Raw genomic sequence first — 25916 nt, forward strand, 5'->3', positions numbered from 1 at the left:
TTAAGAAGAAAGTTCTGATTTCATCTTCTCAAATGTTCTGATCAATCTAATATAATACTGTCTTGTTTCAAAAGGAACACGCGTTGTCTTCAGATGGAGAAGTTTCAAAAGTGGGAGAACACACTGCATATGAAAGTCAACAGCCTGTGATAGAGGTGCATTCTGTATAGTCACTGTATAATTGTACATTTCATGTCATTTTTAATGTACTAATGTACATGTCATCTACTTTAAGTATGAGGCCCACTCTGATTACTTACATGTGACAGATGTACCTGGACGAGACGATGAGATTCGGCATCTTGCAAATGAGGTACATTTTCAGAATGATCTCTTGAAGGTCCATTAAAAGACTACTCTGGAATGATTGTGACATGTGAGAGATAATTGCCACTTGGGAGGTTGCCAAAGTTATGTTCCAGTACTTTCACTCTGTATGTCTGAATTATGACTATAGGGTAAACACTGAATGTTATTTGTCTTTAAGCCATACACACACAGTACTTGTAAGATCACTATAGAAAAAACCACCACCCTCAAAAATAGTAGATAACCAACATGTTGGATCCCTGTTTAAGGAAGAAACAAAAATTAACCTTGTCTAAAGATGTTCTGAAAGTTGTCAAAATAAAATTCAATGTCACTGTTCTTCCGAGGCTTTGACTTCATCAGAAGATGATGTAGAGACACTGCAAGACAGCATGTCGTCAGATGAAGATTCAAAGTCAGCAGAAGATAACAACTTGGACTATTCAAATGATCCACATACGAGAGTAAACATGGATATGGACACGCCTCTGGTGGCCACAGGTACAACATCAAGGGCTGAGGCATTACTAATGATCATGACCTATGCTGCAAGGCATCAAATAACTGGATCTGCGCTTGATGATTTACTCAAAATTATCAATCACTTATTTGGGCAAGATGTTTGACCAGGGTCAAAGTATGCCTTTAACAAAGTGTTTCAAAATAACATAGACAAAGTCGAGTTTCATTTTTACTGTAAGGCCTGTAAAGCCCATTTGGGATGTCAAAATGATGTGTTGGAGAGTAATGTTACACAGTGTTTGGAGTGTAATTCACCAGTTGACCCAAGCACCCTCAACAATGGCAGCTTCTTTATCAGTGTCCCAATATCTCCCCAGATTCAGCACATTCTTCAAACTCCAGAGCTACAGAGCAAGTTGAGATGCCGGGTGAACAGACCAGGCAAAGCAGAAAACATTATATCAGACATTTATGACAGTGACCTGTACAAAATCCTATCAGAACCAGGTGAAATTTTATCTGACCCTGACAACCTGTCATACACATTCAATTCAGATGGCTCACCTCTTTACAAATCATCCACATTTTCCATCTGGCCCATTCACCTTCACCTCAATGAGCTGCCACCAAACACTAGGTTCAAACACATGATCTTGGCTGGATTGTGGTTTGGATCAACAGAGCCTCAGATGCATGTTTTTCTTAAGCCTTTTGTAGATCAAGCAAAAGTGCTTGCAACCAAGGGAGTGTCGTGGAGAAAGGATGGGAAAGTTGTCATCAGCAAAGTTGTGGGTGTCTGTTGCTGTGTTGATTCCAAGGCCAGACCAGCAATGCAGAACTGTACACAGTTCAACGGGTATTTTGGTTGTGGTTTCTGCCTCCCCCCAGGCACACTTGCAAATGGACAAGTGAAATACACTATCACAGAAACAGATTACCCTGACAGAGATGCAGAGAGCATGTTAAATGACATGGAGGAAGCTCTCATCCTACAGAAAAATGTAAGGGGAGTAAAAGGGCCAACTCCTTTGATTAATATGCCATGCTTTGACATTGTGTGGGCCTTTGTCCCTGATTATATGCATGCTGTTTTGTTGGGTGTTGCAAGGCAGCATGCAGCCCTTCTACTTCAGAGCACAGATGAGCTATATTACATTGGTGACCCAAGTACATTGAGAGTATTGAATGAGAGAATCCAAAATATCAAACCACCACACCTTATCACTCGACTTCCCAGACCCATCTCAGATTTTAAATACTGGAAAGCATCAGAGTGGAGGGCTTGGCTGCTGTTTTATAGTTTGCCATGCCTGGAAGGCCTTATAGATGGGAAATACACAAAGCATCTTTCCCTTCTTGTTTCAGCAGTCTACCTGCTTTTGCAAGAAGAAGTTAGTTTTGAGGTCAACAAAGCAGATGAGATGCTGTTAGAATTTGTGATAAGATTTCAAGCTCTGTTTGGAGAGGCAGCCATGACCTCAAATGTCCATCACACATCTGGCCAAGTCTGAAGTTGTTGGGTCCTTTATGGGCACACTCTGCCTTTGTTTTTGAAAGCGCTAACGGGAATCTTCTTAAGTTGGTACATGGCACAAAAGATGTTCCCAAACAGATTGTGGGCAAATTTTTGCTTCACAGATCAATGTCCCATTTTGCAACCAAACAGAGTAAGTGACCGTGTTTTTGGTTTCTGTAGTCAAATGACTGACTACTCAAAAGTTCAGAATTACAATAAATGCCACAACACCACGGTTCTCGATGGTGGACAAGTCAAACATCTCACACAGGCAGAGCAGCAGGCCTTTGGTGCAGCAGGACGACAGCCTCCAAATGAAATCCAATGTGATTGTCTGACGCAATGATTGGAGCGTCAGATTGGCTGATGGATCTAGGGGAGAGTTGCATCAGATTCTCTCTTATGAGGTAGATGGAAAAAGCGAACTTGCCTTGCTTTTCATCCCATTTTACACTTCCAGCTGCCTTCCCACAAGGGGTGTCTGTGCCACACATTGCCTGCGTCAGACATGGTGATGGATCACAAATGCAGCTGATTTCAGTAGAGAGATTATATCACAAGTGTCTTGTCATAGTATGTGCTGAGAAAGCGTTTGTGTGTGATTTACCAAACACTTATGAGAGAGATTAAAACATGGCAGTAGTTGTTCACATCAGGGACACCTTAGTGACTGTACTGTACATGTTATGAAATCTAATTATCTTCATTGTCATTAATCTGTCTTGATTATTATTTCCTCAATTTGTTGTGTGGTCTAAAATGGTCAAATAAAATGTTGGAAAATCTAAAGAAGACTTCCTCAAATATCTTTTGTCCACAACAAAGATATTAATTTTGTTGTCGCAGAGGAAACCAGAAAATCACATTTGAGAAGCTGGAATCAGAGTTTGGACTTTTATTTTTTTTATAAATGACACAAGATGATTAATTGGTATTAAAATGTGTTTGAATAGCAGCTCCAATCTGGACTTAGCAAGGTTATTATTTAAACAGAATAAACACAGTTATAATGGAACCTTGCTTGGTTCGAGAAACAGGGGTTTTAATGGTCTCTTTTCTTTGCATTCCTGGCTTATCGCTTCGGCTATCAGAGAATGAAATGGTGGTTTATGGCTCAGCCGTTCTGTGGAGAGAAAAGAGTCAGGTTGAGGCTGGAGGTGACCTGCGTGAGGGAGAAGGGGTCAGATCGCCCCCTTTCCTGTCCTGTGGATTGTCTTTAGTGACACCTTTACGGCTAGAAAGGTTCACTAAGGCTCTTTGAATACACAATCCTTAAGCGATTCATTGTCTGACTGAGTCTCTTTCGGTCCTTACCAAACACCAGGCGATGTCTCTGGTTTTTACATGTGAAAAGGTCAACTCTTGGGTAGGGAAACTTCCCTCCCTCTTTTGACACCATCTGACCTTCTTTGAAGTGCGTCTGGTTGAGTTCACAACACACATATCTCTTAAATTCTTGTCCATTTGCTATGAGGCTTCTGGCATTCCATTGAAGGATAAGGAAACCCATTACGAACTTAATCACTAAACTGAGAGGTTCCATCACTAGGCGCTAATTCCATGTAACTTGTCTACAGTCATCTCCATGATCCCCAAATAATCTTTTGCTGCCTCAATAATAGTCCTCAGCCTTTACCTTTTCTTTGTCTGCTGCAACGCTACATTCCCTACCATACCTATGAACAAATTTAAACTTATCCACTATCAGAGTATTATCTTCCACTGCACATTTATGTGAACACTTAATGGCACTCATGCTATGCATTTGTGGTAGTTTAGGGAAGTCTTTGGCTGAGAGAGTGTTATACCCCATTGCTTGAGAATCCACTGTCGCTCCCAATGAGACTTGTTTTGCTGCTTCAGCACATGATACTTTGTTTTGTATTTTTTATCTCTGAATATCTTTTGCTCTTTTTTGAACTTCACATCCCTGATACGCAGCACTTCCCCCCACAGTTACAACATTTCGTTTTAGCACCTACTGCGCAGCGGCCACATCCATGTTCTCCAGCACACCTAGCACACCTTGGTTTAGATTTACACTACATGTCCATTTCATGACATTTAAAGCAACGTAGTGGCTTAGGTATAAATTCCCTCACATTAAAGCACATGCATCCAATCATCACTTTCTGTGGCATATCTCCCTAAAATTGCAGTAGCACAGATAGGCTATCAACTAATTTCCCCTGGTATCTCGTAGGAAGGCGCTTCACTACCGTGACTCTATCTCCTTTCATTTCTTTCTTCATTTCTTCAATATCTAATGGGACTCCACTAATCACTCCTCTAATCTTACGATTAGCCCCAGGAACGTGACTTTTAATTCGTACTTCATTCAAGGTCTTCATTTTCAGTATCTGTTGCTGTTGAACTCTATTGACTGCTTCAATCAACATCTTCCCTTTACTCAGGAATCTTGCTTGTCTAATGTGTCCGATCTATTCGTGAATTGCCTTTGTAAGTTTTACTGGATGTAGTTTGCTACCAGAAACTTCTCCAAACTCAATCACCACTTTCCACTCTTCCGTCCCATTTGTTTTCCTCGCTTTTTTCATTTCGTTCTGTTGTTCCAGCTCACTGTGGCTGGACACAGAATTCTTCTTTCTTGTTCTCTTCGATGTTACCTCCTGCCATTCTGCTTGCTCATCGTCCGATTCACTTGCCATACTCTCAACATATCCGAAATTTTCCATTCCTGGGCTCAAAGATGCCATCCTCCCTCTGCTTTGCACTGACATTCAAAACAAACGCCTCCCTCCATCCCTGTTGATCAGCATGAGATGTCCTTTCCTCGGAGCTGTCATTTTAAAGCGACATCAATAAGCAATAAGGTTTGTTCAGCAGTAAATGTATAGTAGAAGTTACAGTGGCCGGTGAATAAAGACTGCAGCTTCTCAGGACTAAAGAGGAGCTCCCGTGTGTTGCTGCCAACTGTTGAATAAAGAGTGAAGGAGGTTAGCCCCAAAATTAGCACTGACGTCGGCCCTGGAGAAAACTTGCTCCTGTGCTTCTCAACTTCTCAGTCACTGTATTTTTGTACAAACTATTTCAAATAACTAGTTTTATACTCTGTTGTGTTTTGGATGCTGCGTTTGTGTGCTTACATGTCGTTTGTTTGATGTTTGTTCACTAATTGTAACTATTGAAGTTCCTCTCGATAAACCTACCAAAAAACATACTAGACTCCATGTGTTAGATTTAGGCTTAGAAAAGTATTTTGCTTCAATAAATATTTAAATATTGACAGGCTTGTTGTCACACCTTCTACAGTACTGCTATAGCTCTAATTGAGGCTAACTTGCTCTCGGACAGCTGTGGATTCTGCAATATTTCAGCAGAGTAGGACTGGTTACCATAGCAATGCGCGTTCATGAGTTTGTTTATCAACAAACTCTCTGCAGAATCCCATAGTATCCCTTTAAATATGACCTGTTGGACGCAGTTAGAGGTGTGATCTCTTTCAGATGAGCAGACCAGCTTTTGGAACTAAAGGCTGCAGATAATTTCTTCACAATCCATAAACATGTCTGTCAACATTATAACAGGTAGAAACATCTCGAGGTTCCAATCAACATTACATCATCTGTTGAAAACAGTCACAGATTACAGCAGCTAATCATTCACACAGTACTACTTTTTTTGCGGTGCGCCTTTTGCCTGAAGACAAGAGATCGTTTCAGCCATCATCTTGATGAGATGAGCGTTCCATCATCAGTCCCTTTACAAAATGACACAGTAACATTTATCTCATATAGCCCCAATTACAGCTGCCATCACAGGACTCTACTGTTGGAATGACCTGTGCAGACTTCATGGACACTATTATTATAACATGAAACACAGGAGACCAGATCTGAATGCTCTGGTTGATATTACAACCTAATAATTTAACTTCAGCAGCTGTTTGCTCTGTTTTGTCACGATGATAGCAGCTGAGTTGGTGTGATGCGCGGGTCGGTTCGGACATTAACGGAACTCATATAGGCCTATACGCATATAGGCTAAATCATCCATCCACTCCCCACAAACTAATTATTTTATCAGACTGGGCATTTTACCACACCTCCACCGGTCACTGTAGCATTCCAGGAGATTTCTTTCTTGTGTGTTATATTGAAGTTCTGTGAGTGTCATCTTTAATGATTTACTTTGATGATAAGAGAGCCTGCTGTCAGTTATTTAAATGTTTCCGTCCCTGCAGTAATGTCACAGCAAATATCGTGGGACAAAACAAAAAAACCTGCAGTAATAAACTTGACAGAACAGAGGAAACAGAATTAAAATTTCAGCTTCTATTATCCACGTTTAGACGCTCTGATGGAGCTCATGACTGATCAGGATGTAATGCGATCAACCAGCCTCTCACCTCAAAAAGGAAGTGAGGTCAGATCATGCCAAAAGGGGGGGGGGGGGGGGGGGGGTTCCTCCCCTGGAGTTGGCCTTTTGACATGCAAAAACTAGAGACATCACCTGGTGTTTTGGTAAGGATCTGCAGAGACTCAATCAGACATGCATCGCTTAAGGACTGTGTATTCAAAGAGCCTTAGTGAACCCCTCTCGCTGTAAAGGTGTCACTGGAGACAGCAGGACAGCAAAGGGGCTGCCCAACCCCTCTCTCTCCACAGGTCACCTCCGGACATCAAAAGTACCACCCGTCCTGCCTCAACCTGATTTTTTTTCCCACAGAATGGCTGAGCCATAAAACACCACTCCCCTCTCTCTTTAGCCGATGTGCAAATGTGATGTCAGGAATGCGAATCGGGGTTGGACACTAACAACCCCTGCCTTCTTGAACCAACAAATGTTTAATTCTAAACTGTGTTTGTTCTGTTTAAATAATAATCCTTGCCAAGTTAGTAGTGGCGTTTGCCTCTTAGTTTAGTAGTAATGACCCTGTTGTTATCCTTTAGTGATGTCTGAAAGCTAGAGAATCATAAGAAAGTAATCTTGAAGAGTTTCCTAATTTCCTGTTTGTTTTGTTTTAATTTCTTCCTATTATTCACTAGTAATCACTGTCTGTTTAGTATTAACTAATGCTTTAGCTAAATGTTTCATATACAATTTCTTATTAAAACAATCATCCGCACGCTCGTGTGTATAACCCGCTCCCCAGTTCCTAGTTCAATTGGTGAATCTCAAAGTTGACTATCTACTGTCCTCTTGTAGAACCCGAGCTCCACCAAGAGGATAGAAAAGGTATAACAGACAAGCGTTTAAAACTCTGCTTACACCAACAATGAGCGCCAAATATCTATCACCATGTAATGGTATAAACGAATTGTTTGCTGCCATGCTTACATCTAAATTGTCTCTTGAGTTAAAACATGTAACCATCAAGTTTACACTGGAAACGTGTAGTTAAGCTTTGTTACGCCTTTTATGAAGTATATAACAATTAAGAAACCATTAAGCCTCTAGTGCTTAATCTTGTTTTGCTTGTCTTTATCTAAATGTTTAGAACTAAGTATTTTTCAAATGTTGATATTATGGAGAGAGAGATTAAATGGAAAATACGCGCAAAGTATATATTTTCTTTATCCCACTAAAAAGCTAACACTTTTGAGATAACTCCCCCAGAGAAACTCCCTCTCCAAAATGACGTCACCATGTCCCAAAAAAGGGAAATAGATAAAAGACCTTGTTGTCTTTTGTCTAGCTCTCTTACATTTACATTTATTCATTTAGCTGACGCTTTTAACCAAAGCGACTTACAATTGCTTGGGGGGGTCTCTCACACCAAAGGCAAGTGTCTTATCCATTGCGCCATCACCACCACCTCTTGAAACTAAACTCTAGTATCCTCTTGTAAATACGCTTTCGGGAACTTCCCTCAAAGGACTCTGGAACGAATCCACCGGTTTGAACTCAACTCGAGACGCCACTGGGGTGTCTGGCCAGGACAACATCCCCGAGCCAACCGGCAGTGAGCCTTTGCTAAGGGGAATTGCGACAAAAGTAAGGCAAAATAAACTACACTCCCTGACTCGTTGGTGTCTCTGGTGTCTAGTTGGGCTCTCATCTATAGTCAAGAAAACCCTAGGTTATTAGGGCCCGAGCACGAACCGTGCGAGGTCCCTATTGAAACTGAAGATATTATTAGGGCCCGAGCACGAACCGTGGGAGGTCCCTATTGAAACTGAAGAGATGTTTTTTGTTTTGTTTTTTTCCCTCTGCAAAGTAAGCTCAATTTTGGGGGCCTAAACATACTCGAAAACTCAAATTTTGCACACGTCAGAATTGGTGAAAAATTTCATATTTAAAAAAAAATTGCCCCTCGTCCACGTTCAACCTACATGCACGAAATTTTCTGGGGACATGTATCATATCAAGACGCACAAAAAAGCCTCAAGAACCCATACCCTAAACTCAACAGGAAGTCAGCCATTTTGAATTTCACAGCCATTTTTGGATGACTTACACACTCCGTACTTTAACAAACTCCTCCTAGGGATTTAGTCGGACCGACTTCAAATTTCTGCTGTGCCTTCTAAAGGCATTGACGATGAAAAGTTGTGCTACCTGTGAGTTTTCGTCAGTGGGCGTTCCGTGGCGTCAAAGATCAACTCTTCGCCATGACACAGGAAATTGTTGTAACTTCAGTGTACATGCTCACATCTGCACAAAACTTTACGTGCTTGATATTTGTCCCGCCCCGAACACATCTATACGCCAATATTCATTTCTAGTCATAGCGCCAAGTGCTATGTAGCGCCACAAAGGGGACACAGGAAGTGACGTATAACGCCTTCATGCAGCATCCGAATCGCGAAGCAAATTCACAGCCGCACCGGCGGAGCTCCAGAATTAATGCAGCTTTAATTCAAACTAAATTTGCAACATAATTTCCGACCATTCGTTCCCTCATCCTCATAGAATCCTCTCCCTCTACAATATAAACTGAAATTCCATCGAGCCTAGTGTACTGATCTTGGCTTATTACATATTCTGTTCATTACCTGCTGGTTTGTTCATGTTGACTGTTACTCCTGTAATATTCCCACAGTTGCACTCCCTTTAGTTAGTCAATAAATTTCACCTTGATCACAGTGATTTATCCTCAGATTTGAGACTGACTGACTAAATTTTACGATTTCAGAATAACTGAACCATTAATAACTAATGAATTACCAGAAATTCGTGTAATTATCAAGCTATACTCAAGGACCTAAAGCCTCGGGCGGACAAGCAAATCTTTCGGTGGTGCCCTGGTTTCCGAGGTATGAATTAATATTCCCTAAATAATAATTTCTTAAGTTTATTAAAAATCATACCGTTACGACCCCGGCTCAAGGGGTGCAACATAAAAGTGCAGATAAGAACTCAGCAGATGAAAGTTTATTCAACAAACTACAACATGTAACAAAGGGCCGTGGTACACTGCTGCTACAAACAAGGCTGATTGCATGGGGTGAGAGCCCAAACTCTTCTAGGGTGCTCCTTTTATTTCGCATGTTCCATCCTGGTTGGCCAGCTCCAACCTCCTTTGGCCAATGTGCAGCTCGGCCAGGCTGCACAGGTGTGAGCCAGTCACCCATTCAACACCTGAGGAGAAATTAGTGGGGGAGGAAAAAGGCAGGAACAAAACAAAAACAGGCCTGCTTGGCATGTAACACATACGTAGACCTGCTACAACGAGGACGGCTGCTTTACTCCAAACAGTTTTACTGTACCTGGACTGTGTGTGAGATCCTTTGGATGTGTAGAATAACACAGAACATGAATTAACATTAGATCTTGACCGATCCTGTAGGCGTGTCCGGTTATTTAGCCTAAATATTAATATATGTTGCTGTTGCTCGTGCGTAAATGCGCACAGCTCTCTTGAGAGGCACTTCATCCATGCGCTATTCAGTGTTCATTTTTACAATCCTGCTGCCCATCCACGCATCACATTAAACAATAACAACATGGGTTAGCCCAGCTGCGTGTCACGCCTCTTTTAAACGTCAAAGCTGCTGAAAAGACTTCCGCAAAGGATACACCAGTCCTCGCTTATATCTCCTCCAACAAGCCTCCTCAATCCTTGCTGCTCTATCGGTGCTTCTCAAGTCTCTTTATTGCATCCACATTTCCCTCACTTGGATCTTTTCCTTGCGTCTTTAGTCCCGCCCACCGGGGATGCATGGAGAGACGCAAGGGGTGCTTCTGCGTTCTGCGTTCCACGTTTCCCTCACTAGGGCTGTGTTCGAAAAGTTTTTGCTTAGGAAGGTTCCTAACTGAGTGAAGTGAACCGGAAGTATTTCAGCCATGATAAGAGTTGTTCGAATTCTCTAAAAGCTAAGGAAAGGTGCCTCAATGCTTCCTTTCATATCTCCTTTAGCATAGGGTACACCAGACCATCCTTTATGAAAGGAAAGGAGAGAATGCCGTCCCACAATTCCTTGCGGCAGCAACATTTAAAGCGGTGCACGTTATCAAACTCAAACGATAAAATCCATCAACCACATATAGCAAGGTCCTTGCAATACAGACGCCGATTATGTTACTTTAAAGCCCCCCTCCAGTGTATTTTGACATTTCTATGATATTTCATATTTTTCTGAATCATTTCCTTACAATGTTGTTTACCCACATAGTTCACCAAATATTTTTTGACAAATAGCTTAATTTTGTGCTCAAAGTTACAAAAGTTACTTGTAATACTACTTACTTGTCATACTACGTATGACAATAGTAAGTCATACGTCATTCTCCAAGCTTGCGCAGGCGCACTGTCATGCCTCGTTAAAAAACTGTCACGCCGTCACGCTTCGTTAAGTCAGAGCATCAAACCGATAAACATCTTTGTGAGCTAGCTAACCAATTTATCATGTAATTTATTTAGAACTTACAGTAGGTATGTCTCTGTGTCTGATTGTTGGTATGTCTTTCTTGTTTAGTTAGCTAAGTTAACTAAGTTGTAGTTAGACAGGTGTAGTTAGCTAGCATAGTTATTGCAGAAAGTTAGCTAACAGAGGGTCTTCATTTTATTTTTTGTTTCCCTCCTCTTGGTTTAGTGTGCTGTTCATTTTCATTATGGCATTTGTGCGTGCGGTGTTGGAGGACAGATGACAGAAAACGCATCGCACTTTCACCTGCCACCGTCTTATATACGGTCTGCAGCATGCGTTTTACTGACGGCTGTTTTACCAATGCATCGGCGGAGGCACCCCCCACACCCCCGCGGTAAAGTAAGCGCACCATAAAACGTTGTGGGAGTTATCGTGTGCAGTGCGTCCAAGACCATCGACTGTATGTTTGATAACAGCTGATACGCGCACATAAGTTTCTATCGTGGGTAAGTAATAGCTACTCCTGGCAGACAGTAAAGTGTACTAAATTTTATAGTGTAGTGATGTTAACACAGCATATCATTTATGAACACTCCAGCCGGTGAGTGTTTGGTTGTCATGGTAATGTATTACGTCTGACTATTAACCACACCCCCATTCTCTGTTTGAGAAAGAACGTTTACCAAAAACGGCAGTTAAAACTGGCTGGAAGGTGAACTCACAATTACCTTCTTTCTTTTGGTTTGTTTTCTTTTGGCTTTTTTGCAATCTAATACCGTTTCAACGCCGTTTTATGTTTCGGGTTGTGTTTCTACAATAAAAACAAATAAATCACCAACCATGACGGATAAAGGAGGTTGATCACCATGTAAATTACCATTGGCTATTAAGCCTTTTCTCTCTTATGCCATAACTTGCTGATATGCATATAACCTATATTTTAAACTGTCAACAATAGAGGGTATGCTTTGATGTCACTTCCCTTTCCGGAACACGCTGGACTGAGTGGCAAAACATCTGTTACCATGGCTGCGTTTAGCAAACTGGGAGTAAAACAAGTGATTATTTGCTCAAATTAAAGGCAGTCGGACTTGACAGTGGCCCTTACTGCTTACCAAGGAACCAGTGATCCAGCTCTTTCCCATTTTAGATGTGTTGTTTGTGTTTTAGCTGATTCAAGCTAACACTGCTGCTCGTCTTTCTGCCACTCAGTGAGCGTAACTGCATTCTGTGACTTCATGCGCATACCCTCTATAACTGAGACCCATGCAGCTGTTACTGGTCTTGTAACGTGATGAAAGTGAGGATAATGTCGCAGCGTGTAGCCTCACGTTATGTACTGCAATCTTCAACAAATTAATTTTACTTCAGTCACAGATGCTGACACCCTCGCCTTAATAAAGGCAAAGATCAAGCTGGATAACCTCTACAGTAGGTGTTTCCCACACACTGATTTATTTGTGGCGGCCTGAAACATTATCAGCGGTGATTTACGATTGATTTTGTTACTATTTAAAATGGGTAAAATCGTATTTGATGACAGATCTCTGCACAGCGCATTTATTCTCTCAGCATCTCCTCTGGCCCCGTCTCTCTCTCAATTCAATTCAATTCAATTCAAATTAGCTTTATTGGCATGAATGTGTAACAACAATATTGCCAAAGCATCATACATACAACATAAGAACAATCAACCCCATACATTTCATTAAAATGTATGGGGTTAATAAAATAAATAAATAAAACAGTAATTGCGTGTGTGTGTAAAAAATAAAAATATATAAAAAAATGAAAAATAAAATAAATAAATGAAACAGTAACATGTGTGTGTATATATTAATAGACAAAAATTAAAATAATAATAATTGATTAAAAAATAATAATAAAATAAAAAATAAATAAATCAGTGACAAATGTAAAAACAAAACAATTACTAAAATATCAAACGATCAACATAATAATAATTTGAAACTGTACAATTATTCAGTCTGAAGTTCCACTGGTTGTCCTCACTTCATGGCATGAGGAGACATATTTTGCAGCAATTATTTCACATTTGGGCATTTCTCCCAGTAAATAGGGGAGTCTCTCTCTCTCTCTCTCTCTCTCTCTCTCTCCACAGTCTCATTCTGTGGGAAACACTGTATATACATACAACTGGGATTCATGTTGATAAATACGCCAATGAGTGAGTGTGAGCAAGCATTGTCAATGTGATAGGCTACCTTATCTGCCTTTTTGCTATCTTGGTTAAGTAATATATTCCACCGTGTTGTCCACCTTTAGATGGCCTGCATTACAACAACATGGGGCGCAGTGTCAAAGATGCGCTTTGTGTAGTCCATCTTCAGAACATTGTAGTTTTATCACGGTAAGCCACGTCAGTAACATCCGCCGTCGCATAATTACGTCACATAGAAAAGAGCAGTCGGATTCTCTTAGACCCGCCATCCTCTTTTCCTAAGTTCTTATGAATTCTCCTTTACATCTTTCCTTGACCTCATGAGTTTTCCATCGAGATTAGGAAAGGAGATTTTTTTTTACTTTTCGACCGCAGCCTAGACCCACTTCCACTCCGACCCTCCAGGCCAAATCGAGCTCCCTAACCCAGGTAGGAATTTAAATACAGCGACCACTTTCAGACGAACTACCCTCTCTCCCCAGCATAAATAGGATCTGACGTTACCGCTGCACTCGCTGCTATAATACGTGTATCAAATAAACAACAGTGGTATTAAGATTCAGGAGGATTAATGTTGAGGAAAAGTGTGTTTTTTGCAATAACAAAACTAAAAGCATTTGTCACTCATTTTGTGTTCGTGTCGAACATGATTTTATATATTTATGAAAAATAAATATATTCTTTTATGAAAAGATTGATATTCATTGTAAAGAAAAGCCTATATATTTGAACCTCTTTAACTTAGCCTATATGAAAAATGTTACATTCACAAATACAACATTTCAATATAAATCATATGGGCTATGTTGTTAACCTGTGAATGGTGACGTGACAATGTCAGTGTAGTTTCGAAATAAAAAATTCCTACATGTTAACCGGCGAAGTCATGGAACGCAAATTGAAAGAAAGGTCCATCATCTTGCAGCAAAGGGTGTTACACACCTTCAACAAGCCAGCATCGGTGCTGACTCGGCATTTGAGGGTTTAACCACTCCGCCCTCATTGGTTTCGGATGGCACTCAATGTGGCGGACCCTCCGCATGAACGCGCAAATGGAGTGGAAGTAGGTAGGGAGAGTGAGGAGCAAGCAGTTTCGGAAAGGCCCAGAGACTTGAGAAGCAACCTATGTGCATTGTAGGAATTGAGATGTCCTTCAAGATGGCGCCCTGAGATTGACTTCCGGTTTACAGGATCCAGGAGGCACAAATTTTGGAAATGAGAAAGGCCCATAGACAGTATATTACTGGACGAAGCCACCCCGCTGATTTGAATGGAGAGGAGTGAAGCCAGTTTTGGACCAATAAAATACTACTACAGGGCTACTTCCTGTTGGCACCAGCGTCTACTGCACCTATCAATAGCTATCGTGCAGCATAACCGTGGTTTAATGACGTAGAACAACTGCAGAAACACCGTAATTCTGGTAGCTGCACCAACAAAAAGTTTCATGGCTTTTTTTTTTTTTTACGTCATTTTATTGCAAAAAGGGGGTTACAATTCAGATGTGACTTATAAAGATATACACAACAGTATACAAATACATATATAAAACAGACAAAATTATATAAAGCTTTGCCAGGGGAAGCTTATCCTATAAAAGCAAAACATTCGTCCACAATAAGGCAAAGTCTTTATAGATATGGTCAAAGATAAATCTGCTGAGGTTTTGCCAAAATGTTCTGGTGTGTGAGCAATACCAAAAGAGGTGCAAAACAGTTTCTGGGTGGTCTTCACAAAAAAAAAACCCAGTTTGTATTGATATCTCTTAAATTTAACCATGTAAAAAAAATTTTAAAAAAAGTTTCATGGCTCAGTGTGTTTGTCTGACTCGGATCGTCACTGATTAATCAGCCCAGCTATGAGGCTCACCTGTGAAACACCAAGGCAGCGTCACTGATGGCCGAATAGTTTGCTTAGAGCTTATAATCTAAACAATACGGTTACATCTCTCATGTGCGACGGGGTGTCACAGGGTTTTGACGTCATTTTTGGGCCTACATGGATCCCTCCATGCAGGATGCAGCTGGATATACTTGCTTTGGTCGGCTTCACTGTCCGATCTCTGGCTTACCCCCTTGGTTAGAGCCATGGTTACAGGCAGGGAAACGTGGATGCAATTAAAAGACCTGAGAAGCACCGTCTATCAAGCATGCTCTTTTTTGGATGAGAAATGTAATAACAAGTTTTTAAGATCTTCTCTAACCAAGAAATGTTTTCCATCGCCTCTTAAAAGAAAATAGGCCTATATATTACAGAAATACACCTCTGTGACCTCTTAGATGTGAATACCTCAGTTTCCATATACCACCTAAAGCTAAAGAAGTACATTTTTAAATAATGAATGACATATATCCCTGCAAAGAATTTTTACGACTAAGATTTAACATTGACTTGACTAATGAATGCGTATTCTGCAATACAGAAATAGAAACATTGAACATTTAATGTTCTCTTGTAATATTTCTAAATTATTTTGGGAGGACTTCCAAGATTTACTATTACATAGTAATCTGACCATACCAGCCTTGACTTATAGTAATGTTAGACTGGGTCTTATAATGGAGGACAGAAAACTGGAATTTTTATACAACAACCTGATAATTTTAGTGAAGTACTTTTTACACAAATGTAAATTCTTAAACACCCCACATTTCATTGTTTTTCTGAAAGAGCTATCTCTCTACTTAGATTCAATGAAGATAGTTAATTCCAAGAAGGCTATATTACTTTATACACTTTTGTTAGATTTGTCATTTAATTGGACCCCAACCAGAGGTTAAAATGGAAAATTTTATTTATTTATTTTTATTCCTGTCCAGTAATGTTTTGATCATTTGTTTGTTCCTATCCTATTTTCTAGCTGTTTGTGTACTTGTAACTCGCACCTTATTGTTTATATACTTAGTCCTGGACTATGTTTTTGTCCTAAGGGGCTAGAATTGTTGGTTTTGTATTATGCTAAATAAATAAATAAATGGAGGAAGAACGGGAAGAAAAAAAACAAAAAAAGAAGAGCCCTCTATCTGATTTTTACTACGCATGCGCTGTCCTATTCTTGGCTGACTGAGGGAAGAAGCGCTTCCGCGAACCGACAATTTTAATGAAACTACCAGCCAACACCTTCATCACATTCCTGGTAAGATTGAACTCCGTCATTTTAAGGTGAAGGACACGAGGCGCGCGCGGGAGGCCCCGTGTTATCATTTCTATGATAAACATCTACATGCCAACCGCAGTGAATGGCAAGGAACCGCAACAATCGCAATGTGTGTGTAACGTTAACTTATGTGTTAAGGGTTTCAGTCCTCCCGGTCATGGTTTTCACCATAACTACCGCTATGTTCATACCTTCTTGTTTCACACTAAAAACGGGTGTTAAGTGAATTAATCAGTGCTTCAACAATACGAGGACAGGGGCGAGTTCAGCGCAGACAAAACGTAGCAAAACGTTTTTTTCAACGGAAACGGTGGTCCCCTGAACACCCTGTTGTGTACGCAAGCGCACTGCATTTTCCTGGCTTTTTAACGCCGTTGTGTTTACAAACTTGTTGCAGTAGATTGGGTAACACATGAGACACGCCCACCAAACGGGAGAAAACATACCTTGAAACCCGTTGCAGAACGTTGCGCAACGTTGCAAGGAAACATGCCGTTCAATCTGGTGTAAAAGGTTTTGAGATTGAACTCGTGCCGAAAAGTGATTGCCGTCCGCGGGAGCGCGCGCAGGTGATTCGCCCGGTCTCTTTACGTCTACAGCTGCTTTTATCTGGATCACACAGACATAACGTGCGAATAAACATCACTTTTTGTCCGTGGTGATGGCAAAAGTATGTCTTTGTGAAACTTTAACGTTTTTTTTACGGAATAATCACAGTTGTGGCCAAATAAGTGTTTGCATTTGATAACCACGCATGACATTCACGTGATTATAGGCAATTAAAGAAGCCTGTTGTTGCCGATGGATTATTTATAGTTTGGTAGGCCTATGTCTAATATCCTTGTTTAATTTGGAAAACTGATTGTATCCTATAATTAACATGATTTACTGCTGAGTTATAGATAAAATAAAGACATGATCTCTTTTGCAATTGTCCTTATGACTCTACATTATTTTACTTTCTGTGTACCAATCAATCCAGTCCTTTGTACCTGTTGAAATACCTTTAAATGGCCAAGCATCCGGGTGATGCTTTGCTTTTGAGACAGCGTGGAAGGGCTTTATTTAAGACATCTTAAATTAATAATATTTATTTGTTTAAAATATGACCTTCATTTTCCAATTTAGTCTGTATCACTGAGATACGTTACATTTACACATTTAAGATTATATAAAGTTTAACATTTTTCTTTTTTTCAAGTTCATGTGCCAACTTTTAAAGCATTTTATAAGAAGTTAGCGGCTTTCTTTCATGTTTTGCATACAAAGTTTTAAAAAACTGAAGAATAGTTTGTCCCATATGTTTTGAACGCTGGAAACAATCATATCTTACAACAAGCTATTAACATTTATAAACAAACGTTTCTGGATTTATACTACCATCTTCCCTGTGGTGCCCCTTCCCGAGCAACATCCAGTTGGGAGCATTCTCACCAGTGACATAGCAAAGCCTCATTTTGTACTTCTGTACATGATTGACATCTGTCCATTCTGGCATCTGCTACGTAGGGGTAGACGAGTCCACGATGGGAACCAATGACCTTCTGACTTCAGCTCCTTCTAGCCGCTGGAAAAATGGAGGCTTTGAACATTGAACACTCAGATTCAGTTGACAGTTCTGCTCCTCTTTTTACCTAAGTATCCAATACATGCGGCCATACATACGTCTGCATGTTTTGTTGCATGCCTATAAATCAGTGCAGCAAATGTTGAAATGTATCTGCCAGAGAAATATAAAACAAAGAAGTTAAATAACATCTCACAGCATTCCCCCAACCCTTCTTCCTTGCTTTGTTTTACAGGTGTGTGCGCCCTCTTTCATACACATGGCTCGTGTCTTTGTCTATGGCACCCTGAAAAAGGGCCAGCCCAACTACAACCGTATGTTGGACAGCGCCAATGGTAAGGCGGAGTTCCTCGCCTCAGCCCGCACCACCCACAAATACCCGCTAGTGATCGCCGGGAATTACAACATCCCTTTCCTCCTCAACATCCCTGACCAGGGTCACCAAGTCCAAGGAGAGATATACAAAGTGGACGACCAGATGCTGACATTCCTGGACGCCTTTGAAGGGGTTCCCACCATGTACCAGCGGACTCTGGTCAAACTGGAGGTGATGGAGTGGGCGGGGCAGACAGAGGGAGAGGAGAGGCTGGCAGCGGGAAGCGCCATAGAGGCGTTCGTGTACAGCACAATGGCGTACCAGCCTGACTGGCCCTCGCTGCCCAAGTACGAGAGCTATGACGCGTATGGAGATCACGGGCTCGAGTATGTGACCAGAGAAAGACGAGTGTGATATAGATCCTGAGTATAGGTAGCAAATATGATCCACAAAGTCTTACCTCTGTACAAATCAGAGCTCCAAGTAATGTCAGTGGAGCAGGTACACAGTAACATCACACTTAATCACTTTGACATATGAAGGTAAAAATATTGGAAATTCATATTTCTATTTTTATATAAAGGGAGTAATTACTAAGGCAGGGAATAATCGTAAAGTCGACACTGGAGTCTTGGTAACTTCTAGTTAATTTGTAACTAAATCAGCTACTAAAATTGGTTGCACCACGGTTACTTGGGTCATAACCTGACTAGTTTAGACGTAAAGTTGTAATGAAGGCCAATCAACGATCAAAGATAAGAAGTCCAGCGTCATGGTTACTGTGTGCTATAGCGTTCTGGTTGGCATTAGCCACTTGTCATCGTAGCACATCGTAGTAAAGCTAGACCAATATTGAACCATATCAATAAATTAAGTCTCTACTGTGTTGCAAACTGACATGCAGTTAATGAAAAATGATGCCATGTGGCAGAAAGGCTGCAGTTTTACCATTAGTAAAGACTTAATTTTGTGATTTACACTTGCCCTGGGTCATGTGTAACTTATCTCCATGGTGCAACTGCTTTTATTTCACAGATAGTTGACATTATAACTAGGCTAGGTTTGGACTTACGCACAGGTGGTGCAACAGGCTGCGGGTCCCGTTCTCTTTAATAAACTATTTGAGCAGATGACTTACACCATGTAGAGGCAGTTCTGTGTTACATTTTTCATCCATAAAACAGGTTTGACAAAAACATTCCAAGAAAACACTTGAAGCTTCCCGCTCATCCTTATACCACCACCGTTGTACCTGCGATTACTTTCTGTTTTCCTTGGGGAAAAAAAGTCTTTCCACAATCTTCCTCCATGTTGTGTTGTTCTGATCCCATCTGGGATTGTGTCCCTATGAAAACTAGATAAAAACAACAAAAAATAAAACCGATCAAATTCTGAGTTTTTTCTTTTTTCTTATGAACACATTCTTTTCTTCTTTTTTTATTTTATTTAGAATAGTAGAAGAAGGTATTTGGCAAACAAACCAGTCGAATCTCTGTTGGCGTTGGAAGCAGATTGGAAGTCAGTTGTCTTTTTTAAACAAAGCAAAACTTACAGGGGGAAACGTGAAAAAAAACAAAGAACATTTCACAGTGTATCAAAGTACTGTACAAAAAGTTGCCTTAAAAAAAAGGAAAGGATGCTTGTTTTCTAATTGTGTCCAAACTGGCGTCACATTTAATTAATCTAAATTATACATAGATTGTCACACAAACAAAGAAATACTCATCACCATGAGTGTGTTCACATGCACACAGGTAAAATCCTGGTGTATGTCTAATTCATGCATTTTATATACATTTTTTATTCTCAGCACAAATGTGCCGTTGAACTAATTATTCACCGAGGAAACATACCATTTGCGATATTGCAAATACAATATGGTGCACAAACTGTTGCTTCGGTGTCCCAAATACTTCTGGTAAACCCTGTGTATTTCATTCAGGTTTATCATAAAGGTAAAAATCCTTCTTGTAAAAAGGATGCATTTTTGGGGTGAATATTAAATCCGTGTGTGTGCATGTGAACAACACTCAATGGCACAAACACAAAAATAAAGGTCGTTAAAGGAAAACATTGCCAGCAAGACTTTGTGCTGCCATTTTGGCGTAGAAAAAAAATGAAATGACATGAGTCACGTCATGGACGACTGCCATCACAGGCAGTTTGTGGTGGTGCGGAAAGTGTGCAATAGGAGGTTAAGTACAGCAGGGTAAGTGGGAGGATGTGTCTGAATCAACGTTTCAAAGGTACTTTTTAGTATGGATTCGAGCGCCTGCTGTGTGCAAAGTGATTCTATAATAAGAGTCTCTTCTGCTGTTTGTGCAGCATGAAGTCCAGATCTTCACCCAGGCAAGTGTATCTCTGTGCAGAGTGAGGGGGGAGGAGGGGGAGACAAGGGAGGGGGGCAGATTCATCAGTAAAGGTCTTTCCTGGTTGGCAGCGAGCGGCTGGCAGAGCAGGTGGCGCTGCGGATCACCTCCATCCACCTGGAGAGGAGGAAAAATTATACAAGGCTCGGTTGGTGATATAAATCATTGTTTCTAAAAAATATATTTTTACTGGCATTAGAACTGAAGTTCATTAGTGTAAGGGCCAAATAATATTTGAAATTATTCTTTAGTTGATAAAATACAGGTACATATATTTTGTTGTTTATGACAGGTGTCCAGGTGTAAGGCTGGTTTTAGTTTGCATATATGCATAGGTAAAAAAATTTGTTGTGAAAAACAATGTTGTGCTACTCATTTTGGACATTTTAATTAAAAGGAACACAAGCCAGCACAGTCCCTTACAGCTGTAGATCTGATACATCTGTAGATAAGGGACATTCTCACTCCTGTGCTGCAGACACAATGTTAAAGGTTCAATGTGTATCATCTAGTGGTGAGGGTTACGAATTGCCCCGTTTTATTGCCAATTAGTGATCAGCTGATTGTCTCATGAACGTAATAGACAAAGCCAAAACAGAGCGCTGGAGAGAGAGTAACTACATGAAATTAATCCAACTACATATTTTACACCACAGGCCAAAGCCAGCGCTGGAGAATAAACCAATCCAACTAACCTTACATGATTTTTCTACCAGGGCAGTAAAAGTTTAGCTGGCTGATGCTTCCATGCTCTAAGGTAGTGTTTCTCATCGGGGTTAGGGTTAGGGGGTTAGATGTCAGAGAACACACATAGTGGAAGAGGTTCAGAATTTGCAGAAAATTTGGAACATGAGTAGATAAGTTATAGTGTCTCCCATACGTTCATTTATTTGTGGCGGCCCACCACAATATCAACGCTGACCGCGACATATTGATTTTCGATTATTTTTACTAGGCCTATTTAAATAGGCGTAGTTGATTGCAGAGCTGCAGGCAGCACGTATTCGCGCATTTTTTTTTTATAGATTATGTCTCTCACAGTGGACATGCACCTACGATGACAATTTCAGACCCCTCCATGATTTCTAAGTGGGAGAACTTGCAAAATAGCAGGGTGTTCAAATACTTATTTTCCTCACTGTAGCTATGGTATTGGGTTAATTATAACGTTATACATCCCCACCAGTGATCACCCACAGTAAGGTACCTCTCAAAGGTGTACTCGCTCTCTGATCTGAAGTAGTACACGTGGGATTTAAAGTGGAGTTTGAAGACGTAGTCCTTGTGGATGTTCTCCGACTCAGACGGGACGGTGACAGAGTAGCCCAGCAGAGGAAGGCTGGCCAGAGGGTAGTCGTCCTGTGAGCAGACGAGCCAGAGGGACAGGAGATGCTCAATAATCATCTTCAGTTAGTAGCAATCATAATACGTATCCCACTTTCCCTTATCAGACCAATTGCCATATCAATTCATTACAGTGTCGTTTTCACTTCACTGTTACTGTATCTAACCTGGTGTGACTTGTAGAAAAAGAGGCTGAAGTTGGTGAAGACCACCCAGAGTTTCTGCCAGCCGTTACTGTTCTTAAACTTCCTCAGCAGGTTACCTGACAGCTGGTTCTGGAAACACAAAAGAGGAGGAAAGAGAAGAGAACAGGGTCAACAAAAGCCATGCAACGCTAAATAAAAAAGTCAGATTCCATTAAAACCTATAAAATGGGGGCGAACAGACAGGAAAGAAAAATATGTTAGCTGTAATTACACTTTAAAACACTGTATGTACACTGTAAAACTCTTTCACGTTTAACTTGTTTGGCAAGAGGCTGGTACAGTGCTACCAAACATTCAGGAATATTTAATATCCAGTACTTTTGTATGTCCAGTAAAATGTAATTATCTCTATTTTCTCTCCATTTATCAGGAGGATTCATCATCATGTGAATTTCCCTACATGGATCAATACATGTTTGCTTTTGCAGTACCTTCAGACTCCAGCAGGTGTCACTAAAGGACAGGCTGTGTGTTCTGTACCAGCAAACCACAGAGAGAGACTTGGGCCCCTGAAGTCTGCAGAGGGGCCTCGTCAACTCACTGGACAGACTACAGGCCTCTAGTTATGTCAGCGTGGATGGTCAAACAGACAAATAGAAGATGGAGATAGGAAAGACACATAGTGAAAGAGGTAAAGATGGAGGTATAAAAGAGAGGAAAGGAGACGTGAAGAAAAGTAAGATGAAAAGAGGACTAGGATAGACGACACAGACTAAAAGCACTGAACAAAAACTTGCAACACAGCTACAAGAGTCCTAACAGGAAAATGGGTATGTGATGTGTGGTAGGAAAAAAGAGCTGAAGAGAGAAGACGATTAATAGCACACAAACACAGACGGGTACCTCCACAGCTACACTGAAGTCCACCATGGACACGCTGGTGTTGCGATGCCAGCACACGTGCACGGTGGTGTTACCACGGTGTCCCTGACGCTCTAGAGACGAGCGCGAGCCACAGAGCTCCTCCTCCGACTCCAGCTCAGCTCCACCATCCTCCGACAGCTCTGGGGAACGACGGGCAGGTCAAACATGCTGGTTAGCAGACAGAGCTGAGCTCTCACTGGGTAGGATTTTAAATTAAATGGACACAAACTCTCCACCATTTAATAAACTGATTTTTACTGTCAGTTTATCTGTAGAGTACATTTAAAAACAGCAAATGTTGACCAAAGTCCTTTACAGAGATATGAGCTTATTTGATTAATGATTACAATTAAATCAAAAGGTATAGTTAAGAGGATATAAGTGAATTAGGCAAGCATATAATAAATAACACTAATAAATAATTCTGGATAAAAATCATAAAAACATAATAGCAGCATTGTTCGCACAAATATAAAGCACATTATGGCTTTCTATTAACATAATTAGTTTTTAAAATATAGTTTCCTCTGCGTTTCTGAAATACTGACTAATACATTTCAGGTTTTAGTATTAAATTCCTTCCTTCTTCATAAATCTTGCCTGAGTAATGAAGCCCTGTAAATGACAAAATGGAGTAAAAGGTTATCAGACAAGTCAGTATAGTCTATCAATAAATAACATGATTAGCTAGATAATAAAAGAGTAAATATATGAAATATAAAGCTTTAAACTTTTCCTAAAACCTCTAATAAGTTGGTAAGTACAGAAGCATAATGAATGGCACTTAAAAGACCAAATATAGTAAAACATAGTTGTTGTAAAATAAAATGAGCTAGTGAAAGATAAATATAAAATAAAATAAGTTTTAATTCATTTTTATCAACCCTTCAGTGGTAAATAAAACAGATAAAAAATCTTTCTCTTTATTTTACCAAATATATGGAGGTTTCAACTGAAGTGAACAGCTTTACATTTCTTTTTTTTCTCTATATAATTATCTAACAGTATTATTTATTATAATGGGCTATATTTCTGACTTGTCTGATAGCCCTTTAGCACCTTTGGTTTTGGGCCTCTAATCATCTTATAACAGCAAACAAAGTAAGCTTTCAGGAATATATAAACTCTACCATCAGCTGTTGAGGGGTTGGAAATAATTAAAAGCGTCAACTTTGTATTTTATTTTTTTATTTCGCTTTTGGAGCTCTTTTTTTGGGGTACAAAATGTGAAACTACAACAATGTTGTCATGGCATTCTTCCTAGAACTTAATGCAGAAGTGCTGATTAGAGACGGCTGACTATTACAGTTATTATTATTATTATTACTACTACAGCTTTTATTGTTGATAAATCGATGGATCGAATCAGGACTAAACCCCCGAGAAACAAGCTCTGCAATATCCTGAAGATTGTTTTGTTACACATAACTGGCTAATGTTCTGTATTTTAACTGGCTGCAGCTGACAATCAAAATTGCCATTTGACAACTTGTCTGGATCCAGAGCAGCAGCACACTATGTGCACACTTTGGTTTGGGCCTCATGCTTTGGCTTTTTTAGGTTGTAGACCCTTTTATTAGACTTGGATGTAATTTTGTTAACAACAGTCTGGCTTTAATAGATTCACTCTGGTCATTATTGAGTACAGCTAACCGAGCTATCCTTACCAAATTTTGTTTTGCTATTTTTGTGTGCTTACAGCAAAAATATATAAAAGCATACACAAATCAAATCGTAACAGATAAATAAAATGTTAATATTCATCTCAGTCTGAAAATGTGTGCACAAACAGGACAAAGTGCTGAGCCAAACGAAAGGAGAACAATTGCCTTTTTGTCATTACTTGTAAGTTAATACCCCTTCAACTGTTGGAGTTGTACATGTACATGGCAGGTAATTTAACCGAGGGACAATGGAGACATTGCACCAAAGTTCACCAGGTGGAGGCCTCATTTAACATTGTGACAGACGTTTAAGATGAAGAATGAGTAAAGAGAAGAAGAGAAGGGGGGGGCAACAGCTGGGTCATGGACCCACATATATCAGGTGACATTAAAAATATGATCAAAGACCACCTGGAACAATTCAGTGGGATTATTCATGAGGTGCTAAAAGCAGCCGTCTGTCCTGTTACAGGAAAAGAAAGGGAGGTAGAGACTGAAATTTATCCTCAGTCCGTGGGGTGTGTATAGTTATGTAGACTATAGGCAGAGAGATCATCCATTTCCCTCACAGAAAGACCTTATTGATGGAAGCAGATATTAGTCAGTACAGCTAACAGGTCCCAGCTTAAGTTCCTGTGTCATATTAACTTCAGCTGGGAGATTTTGGCAAGCAAAGCAGTCATGGGTGACAAAACATTTCCAGAAATACCTCTCCTGTGGGACTTAACTTTCTGGTTCCCACAGTGTCTCAGACAGTCCTGAAATACTTTGATGATTTAGGGATGTTTGGACAGGAAGTAATTAGCAGGTTTGAGTCACAGTAACTCCGGATTGATAATTCAAATCCTTTTTTTTTTTTAAACTGAGGGGAAACTACAGACCTGTTCTAGTTCCATGCGGAGTCTCTTTCACACACATACATCAGAGGACAGACTTACTGTTGTCAGAGAGGCTGGTGGATAGAAGGTCAGTGTTTGTGCTGCTGCTCTGCTCCGCTAGGTCAATGGCCATCCGGATGTCCTCCACCCACCGCTCCATCTCTGACGCACAGCTGGACAGAGACGGAGAAGAGGACAGCGAGTAAGAGATATTAGGGAAACATCAATTACAGACAGAAAGAACCTGAAAGAACCAGAAAGAATATGTATCGCCATTCTAAAAAAAGGTGCTCGGGGTCTGATCAACA

General features: G+C 40.4%; 2 protein-coding genes across 8 annotated transcripts in view; one reads left to right on the top strand and one right to left on the bottom strand.

Moving 5' to 3' along the window:
• Window positions 1-16257: 16257 nt before the first annotated feature.
• LOC119904184 (gamma-glutamylaminecyclotransferase B-like) lies at window positions 16258-19678 on the top strand. Of its 3 annotated transcripts, none has more exons than XM_038720669.1 (3): window positions 16291-16379; window positions 17910-18038; window positions 18203-19678. In XM_038720669.1, exon 3 carries the CDS (start codon window positions 18227-18229, stop codon window positions 18695-18697), a length of 471 nt encoding a protein of 156 aa, XP_038576597.1. In that variant the 5' UTR covers window positions 16291-16379; window positions 17910-18038; window positions 18203-18226; the 3' UTR covers window positions 18698-19678. The 3 variants fall into 3 exon arrangements, with proteins under 3 accessions (XP_038576588.1, XP_038576597.1, XP_038576605.1); XM_038720677.1 differs by having other exon boundaries at window positions 17910-18015; XM_038720660.1 differs by lacking the exon at window positions 17910-18038 and having other exon boundaries at window positions 16258-16379.
• Window position 19679: 1 nt separating this feature from the next.
• Window positions 19680-25916, bottom strand: part of LOC119904149 (FERM, ARHGEF and pleckstrin domain-containing protein 1-like) — a 68478-nt gene continuing 62241 nt past the window's right edge. For all 5 annotated transcript variants that reach the window (XM_038720631.1, XM_038720621.1, XM_038720613.1 and 2 more), the window contains exons 24-28: window positions 25669-25781; window positions 23046-23206; window positions 22164-22271; window positions 21860-22011; window positions 19680-20769 (exon numbers count right to left, since the gene is read on the bottom strand). In XM_038720631.1, the coding sequence (XP_038576559.1) occupies window positions 20697-20769; window positions 21860-22011; window positions 22164-22271; window positions 23046-23206; window positions 25669-25781 (607 nt within the window). In that variant the 3' untranslated portion in view covers window positions 19680-20696. The remainder of the gene's footprint in view (window positions 20770-21859; window positions 22012-22163; window positions 22272-23045; window positions 23207-25668; window positions 25782-25916) is intronic.

The sequence above is a fragment of the Micropterus salmoides genome, unplaced genomic scaffold (genome assembly GCF_014851395.1).
Source record: "Micropterus salmoides isolate LMB-PRFRI ecotype aquatic unplaced genomic scaffold, ASM1485139v1 Ms_hic_scaffold_1, whole genome shotgun sequence".
NCBI classification, from domain to species: Eukaryota; Metazoa; Chordata; class Actinopteri; order Centrarchiformes; family Centrarchidae; genus Micropterus; species Micropterus salmoides.

Bases quoted from the DNA above. Each gene is read 5' to 3' on its own strand.
- LOC119904184 (XM_038720660.1), top strand. From the start codon at position 16,344: ATGAAACTACCAGCCAACACCTTCATCACATTCCTG. The intron at 16,380-18,202 runs GTAAGATTGAAC...TTTGTTTTACAG, and splicing joins ACACCTTCATCACATTCCTG to GTGTGTGCGCCCTCTTTCAT.